The 12305-nt window shown below is 37.0% G+C and overlaps 1 protein-coding gene across 1 annotated transcript in view; it reads right to left on the bottom strand.

Moving 5' to 3' along the window:
• Window positions 1-12305, bottom strand: part of LOC124167657 — a 62338-nt gene that overhangs the window by 17293 nt on the left and 32740 nt on the right. Inside the window, exons 10-12 of the mRNA XM_046545640.1 lie at window positions 5650-5783; window positions 5058-5271; window positions 223-399 (exon numbers count right to left, since the gene is read on the bottom strand). Of these exons, the coding sequence (XP_046401596.1) occupies window positions 223-399; window positions 5058-5271; window positions 5650-5783 (525 nt within the window). The remainder of the gene's footprint in view (window positions 1-222; window positions 400-5057; window positions 5272-5649; window positions 5784-12305) is intronic.

Here is a 12305-nt window from a genome sequence, read left to right as displayed (position 1 = left end):
TTGAAGTAACCTTGTCAATGAGACTGATGTTCATCTTTTACAGACAACTCATGCTAGCAAATGACTGAGTGTGTGGTATGGAGGACGTCCAGTTGCCCTCTGCGAATAGTACCTGCCTGTCGCTTGATGAGTGATCTGAGGCTGAAAAGATGAGTCTTCGTACTATCATAGAGTAAGTATATTATATACTTACTCTATGGTACTATCTACCTTCAATCTTACCTGTGCATTGTAGATTCTCAGGAGGCTGCCAGTTGGGTATAATGGCTCCACAACTTCCTTTGCCACAGTTGTATTCAGAGGGGAGCCATTTTTTCTCCATAAAAAGTAAGCAACTCTATTTGAATTTCCATTTGTGACAGATGAAGGTGATGTACATGCCAGAGTCAAGTTGTCTCCCTATGAGACAAAAGACAAAAATGAAAAATGTTTTATTGCATTTTTAAAATATAGAAAATATTTTGAAGAATGTATTACCATTCACCACTGTATACACGTGTGTGAGGGGTAGTACTACCCCTTATGGATAATACGAGGGTAGCCTTTTAAGTGTCGGGAATAGAATGTTCCTTATCACCTAACAACTATAAATGGTGTTTGTAAACAACTTTTTGAGTTGGTTAATGCCCATGCAAAGTTTCATTGAGATCAGCCTGATAGTTTTAAAACGGTGGTGTGTCAAAGCTCCCAAGTCGCTGTATGAGATGGAATTAAGTCATGAACAGTACTGCACCATAATTTTCCATAACTTTTGATGAAGCCTCACCCAGCAAGAATGCATTACTGAACTTTTTGTTGTTTTTGGCAAAGAACTACCATCAAAGACAACCCTTTATCGCTGGTATGCAGGCTTTCAGCGAGGATGCTCTAGCTTCAGTGATGAACCGTTTGAAGGGCGACCAAAAACCGCCACCACTCAAGAAAACGTGGATGCTGTACATAACATGATTATGGAAGATCCTCATGTCACATACCGTGAGATTCAGTCATCATTGAACATCTCAGGGACCTCAGTTCAAAAGATCTTACACGAAGAGGTAGGTGTTAAAATATTGGTTTCCTGCTGGATACCGCACCTCCTCACAGAAGAAAAAGAAAGCAGCTCGGTTTCGAAATACTCTACAACGATTCAACTCAGGAGCATCAAAGTACATTCACAACATCGTAAGTGGGGGTGAATAATGAATCTATTGCTACCAGCCTGAATCAAAATGCCAATCTTCAGTATGGGTCTTCCAAAGTGAGCTCAAACTGACAAAAGTTGTTCGCTCTCGCGGCGTTTCCAAGAAAATGGTCGCATCGTTCGTAACCAAATCAGAGCATGTAGCGACGATTGCTCTTGAAAACAAAGAACAGTTAATGCTCAATGGTAGACGACCATTTGCTAGCCGGAAAACATCGCCGAGCTTCGGAAAGACAACCCAAATTGATGTATTACGCTCCATCATGACAATACAAGCTCACACACCGCTCGAGTCACAAAGTCATTTTTGAAACAGCAAAGCGTCAAAATTCTTGATCATCCTCCATACAGCCCAGACTTAAGCCCCAATGATTTTTTCACATTCCCCAGAATCAAGAATATGCCATGAGGAAAGCGCTTACAGGCGTCTGAAGAAGTGGTTGATGCCTACAGAACAGCCATTTTGACTACCCCTACTTCGCAATGGAATAAATGTTATAACGACTGGTTCCAGCAAATGCAAAAGTGCATTGACTATCGTGGAAAGTACTTTGAAAAATTTCAATGTTGTACCTCTCATAGTTTTCTTCATTCCTGAGACTTAAAAGGCTACCCTCGTATAGAGCATGTACTTTACGATCTGAACCTCTATACATAAAAATATTACATAATCTTCAAAATGTCTGCCAATAACCAAAGATGAGTTTAACTTTCAGCATAATGTGAATAAAATACATATATAGCTTAAATGTATGGTTTTCCAATGCAAGTGAATTGACTACAAAATACTAAAATAGGCAACACGCATATGTACCACCAAAGCTACCCCAGAAGTAAATTTCTGGCTACATGCCTCTACTCTACAGTAAAATATTTTTAAAGACCTACTCTTTTTTGAAAGTTAGCATTACAGTAAGTGTTCTCACATAGTAAGTGATAAAATATTTTTGACATCTTCAACTCTACATTTGATATTGGTCTGCAGCAGACTGTCGGAGATTCTCTCCTAAAAATTCAGGAGGAAAAGATTTTTGCAGAGGATAAAATTATTAATTTTGGGGAAGTATGATTAATAATAATGCTTTGAAAATTTTTAAATTGATTGACCACCATCCACTCTAGACCACACCAAGATTTTTCAAGGAAAAATACAAAATAAAATAAAAATCCGGGTGGACCTCAAAATTTCTGGTTCACATCAAATTCTGGATACATATTTCATCTTTATCTGTAAGTATTGACACTCCTTTAACCTAAATTATCTCAAATTTATGCCTATATTTATCCCTATTTGGATTGGTTGACAGAGACTTGTCATGAATCCAGGACCTTAAATCTTATTTGTCTACAATGATGCTCAACTTGTTTGCCTGGTAGACATGGGAAATAGAAACATAGTGAAGGTAGTTAGCCTAAGCTTAAAGTCTGCTAGTGATCTATTATACTACCCAACTCTATAAAGCACAGCTAATTGTAAGTGCTGAAGCCCATTTAGTCATCAATAAGAATTCATTTCCGATATATTTGCTCAATCTACTTATTTCCCTGTCGATTTCTGTAACAATAAAGTCTGTTCATTGTCTGTCAGTTGGCTGTTCGTTCCCTGTTCCCTGACCAAGAGAGAACAGGCAGGCGACTGTTCGTAGAATGTAAATTGGAACGCCTTGTCTGTTCCTTGTCTGTGAGAAAACGGTTACTTGTCTGTTCCCTCCCTGTTAAGAAAGCGGCATTCTCTGTTCCTTACCTGTTGGACCACAGACAATGAACAGGCAGGGGACTGTGCGCTGTCAGTTCATTGCCTGTTTTCTTAGGTTGTTTGTTCCCTGTTCCTTGACCAAGAGAGAACAGGCAGGCGACTGTTCGTAGAATGTAAATTGGAACGCCTTGTCTGTTCCTTGTCTGTGACAATGTGGGAAGATGGTTATTTGTCTGTTCTCTCCCTATGCGCATACTTTTTTCCTTAACTGTTCGCTGTTGCTAAGTTGGACATAATAGACAAGAGATGATTTATGTTAAAATAGAATTAAAAGTTGAAATTCATTTGAATGATTGTAAGAAAAACTTTTATTGTGCTTTTCCACATATTCCATTAGTTATAAATATCTTGAATAGTTGCAGAAAAGCAAGCTTTGTCATCATTAACAGAACAACCACTACATCAACAAATATTTCACATGCCTTCATCAAAGAAATATGTACTTCCTTAAATTAATACAACTCGGATTCTGCACTATGTCAATATAATACGTGTGATTTTAAAAGAGAAACACGCCTTTAAAGAATATTTATGAACACGATGATTTCACTTCTCACAAACAAACCTACAAGAAAGACAGTCCTCTGACAATGTTTGTTGGTTCTTATTGGCGACGTAACGCACATACGCATAATACAAATACAATACAAATCTCAGTACTTGCTCAAAAACTTAAGAGACACAATAAATTATTAAATAAACACACTCAAGAACAAATATCACTTCGACTTTCACTATCACTGAATGGATGCACGAATTACTTAATTCGTCACTGCGGGCATTTAGCACAGGTTAAATAATAATCAAATAAATAACTGTTTTCTCCGCATCCAACAACTTCACCACAACACAGTCGACCATGTGCTCGTAAACTGTCCGGATAACGGTATCGGTTATTGGCGTCATTGTTTGCGTTTGCTATCTTCTATAGGTAGGTAGCAGCACCACGCTATCTTTCCGTCCTTGTTGAGAACCTGTTCACTAGCTGTTCACTGTTTTCTGTTCGTACCCTGTACCGTGAAACGGACTATGAACCGGCCCTTGCCTGTTGACTGTCCGTTCACTGTTGTCTGTTCGTTCCCAGTCCGCTGAAACCACAGAGTACATACTCTTTGGCTGAAACATACGGCCCCAGCCTGTAATTGGCGAAGTAAAGTATTTAACGTGCGTAAGCCGAGCAGATAGCTAATATAATTTGCGTGCTCACTTCAATAACCGTCATCCGTGGTTGATGGTAATCGTGATAATGAATTCAACCGTATATAATTACTGTTTAAGTAGATGATATTTTCTTTGGATTCAATCAAACTTCCTTGTACTCAATTAAATTTGGATTAATCCAAATTGTTGTCCAAATTCCGAAACTTAAAACAATTGTTCGTACGTTGTTCATAATCTGTTCTCAAAATCTCCAAAAGGTTCCAAACTGACAGCGAACAGGCATCATTTTTACGTAAATCGATAGGGTGTTTAGTGTTTGTTCACTGTTGTCTGTTCATTCCCTGTTCGGTGAAACATACTACCAACGGGCCCGGCGTTAGGGCCTCTGCCTGTTAAAAGCTTGTTCACTATTGTTCCCGAAATGCTTGTTGCCTGCCTGTTAAGGAACAAGCTGCAAACAGAGTACAAACTGTTGGTAGGCTGTTCGTAAGTTGTTCCTACTTGTGAGTGACCCGAGATTGTTCGTTGGCTGTTTATACTCTGTTCACTAATCTCCAACAGGCTATCAACAGACTTCAAACGGACAGCGAACAGGCATTGTTGTTTCAGAAATCGACAGGGTTTTAGTGAACAGTAATTTATTGGCACCTGTTCTGCATTGGTAACTACCACTGAATGCTGTTGTCAGAGACAGGGCTGGTGTAAAATAGCATAAAAATATAACACAATTGTAAGGATAATACACGGTTGCCATTAATTGATTTCAAATCTTCACAGATATTTTTAAGGACCTAATTTTAGGGGTCCTCCTCTGTAGCTACCCTAGCCAGATCACCCCTTGCATTACATACCTATAATGTAACAAAGGTCAATGATATCAGGTCATTAAGAGGAGGAACTTAATGACATCACCATTAAACCATAAAAATAAAAATTTTTTGTTATAAGGAAGCTCACTCTGTGGATAGTGGATGCACGAGGCTGCACAATGACCTGTTGGTGTTCACCTCTGGATTCAACAATGAGCACATGGCCACACTGCTGCCGCCCCCTGTCCGAAACATGACACCAAAGGACTCCCATGTCCTCAGGGACTGACACTTCTGTGACTCGCAGTATAGCTGTATAAGTGTTGGGTCGACCATCAAGCAAGAGCCTTTGCCACATATGCCTAAAGAGAGAGAGAGAGAAGTGAAGAATGGAACAGATTTAATCTGACTGATTTTAGAGATGGTTAGATGCATAATCATTCTGATTTTTCAAAGGGGACAGAGATTATAATTATAACCCATAGAGTAACATTTCCTACGAAAAAATACATATGGAAGACAACACTAACAAATCTAATCAGAATTGAAATCTAAATGAATTACATATACAGATTGGCTGAATATCAGATTGACAAGAGAACAATAAAACAATAAGTACATATATAATTGGTGCCTGCTGCCAGTATGTACTGGGTTACTTAAAAAAATGATTTGGATTGTGATTTAGATGCAATCACATGTATTATTCAATTTTTATTTGTGTTTACTCCTCCTCCCACCTGCTAGCCTTGGTGTGGTCAATGAGATATCCATCCTTATACCAACGGAACTCCATAGCAGGTGACCCTTGTGCAACACATGATGCTGTATATCCTCCACCAGGAGCCACATTTGCTGTGTCCAAGGCAACCTTCTGGAAAGTATAATATGGGCATTAGGTCATGTAAGTTGTACACGTATTACTTATGCAAAATATTCAACACATCATGAGGAGTGGGGTCAGCACAAGCCACACAACATATTCAAATACACTTTCGTGCCACATGCTTTTATTTCTTCCATTAAAACAAGTTGTAGTAGCCCTAATATAGCAAAGTTCTGTTCTTCATATTTAAAATGATATCTACTTTTAACATTAATTATACTTACAACGTAATGTCAGAGATCTGAGTTGATTGTTGAGACTGAATTCCACGATGCTGAGGCATCATAGGAGAATACCTGTTTATACACATGATCTACAATAAGACAAAGTAATTTCCAGGAAAATAAATGACAAAACTACACCCTTGTAATTGTCCACGGACAGGATTTTCAGTTTTATATTGAATCAAACCATGGGCCTAAGTAAAACCTCTTTACTTTGAGCAATGAAAGAGAATTCATGATTAACCCTTTTGTGCTGACACAGATTTTCCCATACAGACGAACAAAAGTTGGCTGCATCCAATATAGAAGGGATGGGAGCAACCCCAGCAATAAATGCAGGCATGCCTTTAACTCTTGCAACCAACCTTAGCAAGGGATTAGGCCAGCTCTTTGGGACCTGCATACCCGATCCTTTGACTCATTTAGCACAACTCAAGCACAATAAATGTGTGGTAAATTGATAGTTTTGTCAATATTTTTATGGAAAACACTTGCTATGTAGATGAAAACATAAAACTAGGAACACTCTACATAATTTGGTTAATGCTCATTCCCTACAACTGTCAATCAAAATTCTAGCGTTAAGAATAATAGAGCTCTATCACAGAAATAAATAGACCGGAATGGCAAATGTATCAACAGTTTTGTTACTGTACTTGGAAAAACCGTGTTTCTGTTGAAAGAACGAGGCAAACGTCGGGCGGAACACACACGTCTTTATTGCACGGACGACAGACAAGAAGAGAGAACAAGGCTCGAAGTGCACAGCAGTACACGAGAGAATGATACATAACAAATGAACAACGAAATGCCACTGGAGTGTAAACTCAACACTCCCTCTCACTCTAGGGACATTGGCAGTGAATTAAGTAACAATTTATACAAAACAAGAAATCAAGACAGTCCCAAACAGTCTTTTAGTTTTGAATGTTTAACCTTGCATAGACTTTTAGTCATAATATCTGCCACCACCCTATTGAAAATTTCTTATAAGTCTTACAGAAATTCTTATAAGAATTCTGTAAGACTTATAGGATACTATAAGTCTTACAGAATTCTTATAGGATTCTATAAGTCTTACATATTTCTTATAGGATTCTATAAGTCTTATAGAAATTCTTATAGGATTCTATAAGTCTTACAGATATCTTATAGGATTCTATAAGTCTTATAGAAATTCTTATAGGATTCTATATGTCTTACAAAAATTCTTTAAGAAATCTGCATTTCTTATAGAATTCTACAATAATGCTGCGCGGGTCGCATACCTTTTAGGTTTTTATCCAGCAGGCGTGTCACCATAACTTATGTTGGCAATTGATAATTATTTAAGGAATTCTACATAAGATAATTTTTGGAAATTAAGTATAACTCTTTTTTAAGTAATGTTCTGCTAATTTCCTGGTTTTTTCAGCATGGTATTTGACATAAATGGTTCCAAGAATTGCGGAGGCTTCTTTAATGCGACTTGTTAGTATATATATCGCTGAGGGCACATGAAAAATTGTAGACTTAAAAGATCTGTCTGTTTCGAGTCTACAGATTACTTGACCGATGGAAGTTCGATATGGGCCATGAATAACCACGATGTATAATACGATTGCATACGTTGCAGGATACTGTTCACATGGTTCCCTAGCAACCTAACAACCAAAACTTGTTTGGCTGTTAGGTTGCTAGGGATTGCTTTTATATGTTAATCATTCACTATGCCTTTGTGATAGCAGTTTAATAAAATAAGTCGTGTGCTTCTAACCAAAATAAGGCATTGACCTCATTTGGTAAGTATTAAAAAACTGGCATTCCTAAAATTATGTTTTAAACAGATAGTTTCGTTGAATTTTAAACTTTTCATCATTAATTTAGATAGACATGTATATTTTTCAGATTGTGGCATATCTAACATAAGAGGAAGTTTTAATGAAAACAGTGTTTTAATGGATAAAGTGAGTGATTTAGTCGTCTCTGAAGAGAATGAGAATGAATTTGTATGAGTATGCCAACATCTGCACAGTTATTATTTTATGGAAAATACATCAACTATTATTCTCAATCAGTGTTTCTGTGAATCCTATTAATTTCCCCAAATCTTGCAATTATTGTTAGCCATATTCTACATATCCTTTTCTCCAAAATGGCATCAAATTCCATTTTGCTTTGCTTATTTCTTTCATTATCTATCCAAATCTGCATGTAGAGGTCTCATTCTCTCTGGTATCTTAAATTAACATTGCTCATATGCATTTGATTTATCAAATTTTACTCTTCCTTCCCATATAATTTCTTGAAGTACCTATCCCCAGTGGAACTTGAATTTTATTTCATTTGCTTCTTCAATTTTCCAGGTTAAATCATATTCCATATTTCAATTCCTGTATCTTTCATTGCGTAATGATTGCCAAAGTTGTATTCAATTATCAGTCCATCATTCTAGGCTATCGTTGGTTTCATTGATTTAAGTTTCTTTAAGCATGTGGGGACATTAACCCTATACAGAACCCATGCCCTGAAAGACCTCTATGGTATCTCGCCTTGTCTGGCCAGCCAGGTGAACTTTACAGAGCTTCAATGTCCTTTTTGATGTACACTGATGATAGACATCTACATTTGGTTCATGGGAAATCATTAGGTTTGCTGTATAAGATATAGGCGTCTACATTTGGATTGAATGAGGTATAATGCTAACTTTGTACTCTCACTAGGGATGTAAATCTTATGTAGCTTTTTATAGAAGTTTGCGCAAGTGTTTTAAGCATGTTGATATGATATTTATAATAAATATTTCCATCAGAAAATTTGTTATAAATAACATTTTGCAACTGATAGTTAGAAGAAATTTTCTTATAAGAAAAATTCTTATAAGAAATTTTCTTATATGAAATATGCCCAATTTCTGATAAGAAATTTTCTTATAGAATAATTCTTATAAGAAATTTTCTTATAAGAAATATGCCCAATTTCTGATAAGAAATTTTCTTATAGAAAAATTCTTATAAGAAATTTTCTTATAAGAAATATGTCCAATTTCTGATAAGAAATTTTCTTATAAGAAATTTCCAATAGGGCATTAGATCAGTTTGTAGGTACTCCACATTCACTACATTTTTCTCAATCAATTCCCTAGTAAAATGATATCGAACATCAATATGTTTTGTCCTTGCATGAAACACTGGGTTTTGGCACAATTTGATAGCACTTTGATTGTCACAATAAATTTTTACAGTTTCCACAACATCTAACAACTCTGACATTAGGTATCTAAGGTATACAGCTTCTCGAGATCCCTCGGAGAGAGCTACATACTCGGATTCAGTGCTTGAAAGAGCAACACACTTCTGCTTTTGGCTTCTCCAGGTGATGGCAGCTCCAGCAAATTTATATACAAAACCAGTGCATGACCTTCGATCATTATGATTACCAGCCCAATCAGCATCAACATAGCCAGTAATGCTTTTGCCTGTAGGCTTAAACACAAGTTTTTCATTAGCAGTGTGCTTTAAATATTTTAGTACTCTCAAAGCACTCCTCCAGTGCTCACTGGAAAAACAATTGTTAAATTGACTTAAATAATTTACAGAAAAAGATATATCAGGACGTGTACAAACAGATAGATACATTAATGAGCCAATTAAACATTGATAAGGTACATCAGGTTTAGGTAACATTGGGTCATTCTTTTTCAAATTAACATTTACTTCAAGTGGAGTGTTTACTGGTTTAGCATCTTGCATCCCGAATCTGTTTAACAACTCATAAATGTAATGGCTTTGATCCAAAGAGATGCTACCATCAAATTTATTCTGAGAAATTCTCATGTCAAGGCACATTTTTGCTCTGCCCAAATCCTGCATTTTAAATTTCTTCATTAATTTTTCTTTAATGACATCTTTTTCCTTTTTATCATTGTGAAACAATAACAAATCATCAACATATAAAGCAATAATTAAAATACTAGTACCATCTTTCTTAAAGTAAACACAAGCTTCGTGCTTAGACTGAACAAAACCTAGCTCAATCAGAACATTATGAATAGTTTCATTCCATACCCTGGAAGATTGCTTCAGACCATACAAAGCTTTGTGCAAATGTGCCACACTATTTGTGGATTCATTGCATTTAACACCATCAGGCAATTCCATAAATACAGTTTCATTTAACTTCCCGTTGAGGAAAGCAGTTTTGACATCAAGATGATCTATCTGCAAAGATAATTCTACTGCTATCCCAATTAATAGTCTCAATGTTTCAACACGAACTACAGGTGCAAAAGTTTCCTCATAATTGATACCATAAGCTTGCATGAACCCCTTCGCAACTAATCGAGCTTTATATCGATCAGGGTTCCCATCTATTCCCTTCTTCAATTTGAAAACCCATTTACAAGGTACTACCTTTACTCCCTCTGATCTAGGAACAATAGACCATGCACCATTTTCAGCTAGGGACTTTAACTCATCTTGCATGGCCGCATGCCATTTATCTCCATCTGGTCTAGAGAGGGCTTCTCTTGAGGACAGTGGATCAGTTAACAGATTCAAATCCTGAACATTGTAAGTAACAAAATCAGGGAATACCTTTGTTTTTCTCTCTCTCAAGGGATACCTCCTTTCAGAAAGTGTGTCTCCCTCTGAAGACATTTCAGCTCCCATTTCCCCTTTAGTATTATGGCTTAACAATTCCATTACAGGCACAAAATTAGAGTTATCAGACACATCAACACTTGGTTCATTATTTTCGTCAAAGATAACATCTCTGGCAACAATAACTTCATTATTGCTATTCATCAGCCTGTAGCAGCCAGATATATCAGCATAACCTACAAATCTACATTGCTCACTCTTTACATCCCATTTCTTTCTCTTAACATCTGGTATATGAACCATTGCCTTACACCCAAACACTCTAAAATTTTGAATGTTTGGCCTTCTACCAGACCATAGCTCTTCAGGAGTAATATTAGTGAGAGCAGCATGAGGGGATCTATTCTTTATGAAGACTGCAGTATTGCAAGCTTCTGCCCACAAATACTTGGGACATTCAGTATCATGTAGCATAGTTCTGGCAATTTCACAAATTGATCTATTAGCACGCTCAGCAACTCCATTAAGTTCAGGTGAATAGGGAACTGTGAGAACATGCATGATTCCATTTGAAGTCAAGAAATCTTTTAAATTCTTATTGACATATTCACCTCCATTGTCAGATCGCAATGTCTTTATTTTTCGACCAGTTTCTGTTTCAACTCTGGCCTTAAATTTTATAAAAACTTGAGTGACTTCATCTTTGCTTTTCAAAAAATAAGCAAATATTTTGCGTGAATAGTCATCAATGAACGTTAGCATAAATCGAGCACCATTAACTGATTTTACCTCCATTGGTCCGCAAACATCGCTGTGAATCAATTCCAAAACAGCACTTGATCTGCTACCTTGAGAATGAAAGGGTTTCCTCGCCTGTTTCCCTTTACAACAGCTTATACATGGACTCTGGATACCACTTGTAAAATCATAGCCATCCACTATCTTGGACAACTGCTTCATTCTTTCTGGACTCATGTGACCAAGTCTCCTGTGCCACAACTTCGCTGAAGCATTAACTTTAACAGATTCTACATGGTTAACATTAAAATTTTTCATAGGAAGCTTTTCATTTAATTTGTATAAACCATCCACTAGTGAAGCAGTTCCACTGACTCTGCCATTAATAAATACATTGTTTTTATGATAAATATCACATCCCTTTTCAGAAAACACAAGAATTAAGTCTTTCTTAGCCATTTGGGATATTGACAATAAATTAGCTGAGAGACCAGGCACCAACAACACATTATTAACTGTAATAGCACCATCATCAATATGAACATTTGACATACCAATTCCCTTACAATCTAAGGTATTATCATTTGCAACACTTACAGTTAATCCTTCTCTGGGAATAAATTTCTTCAGAAGATGTCGTTGGTTTGACATATGTTCAGTACAACCAGAGTCCAAATACCAACCGATTTTTCTTGATGATACGCCCATCGCTGTCTGGAAAGCTGAAACCTTCTCTTTATAGTCCCGGGAAGGCTGGCTCCTCACGATGGTACGGCATTCGGAACCCTTGTGCCCGAATCTTTGGCACTTGTTGCACTTGTATTTCCTGGAATTCGTTGTTCTCCTCTGCGTCTGCGCGGGCTCGGATCGGCTGTGCTGCTGCTTCCCGTGGTTCTTCACTGCTAAGGCTGCTGCCTCCGCCTTATTTTCTCCTCGCCTAGCATCCTCTGCCAATAGCCTTGACTTGA

This window comes from Ischnura elegans, chromosome 11, assembly GCF_921293095.1.
Source record: "Ischnura elegans chromosome 11, ioIscEleg1.1, whole genome shotgun sequence".
Taxonomy (NCBI): domain Eukaryota; kingdom Metazoa; phylum Arthropoda; class Insecta; order Odonata; family Coenagrionidae; genus Ischnura; species Ischnura elegans.
The sequence above is the reverse complement of the archived record's forward strand: the minus strand, read 5'-3'. Positions and strand labels throughout refer to the sequence as shown.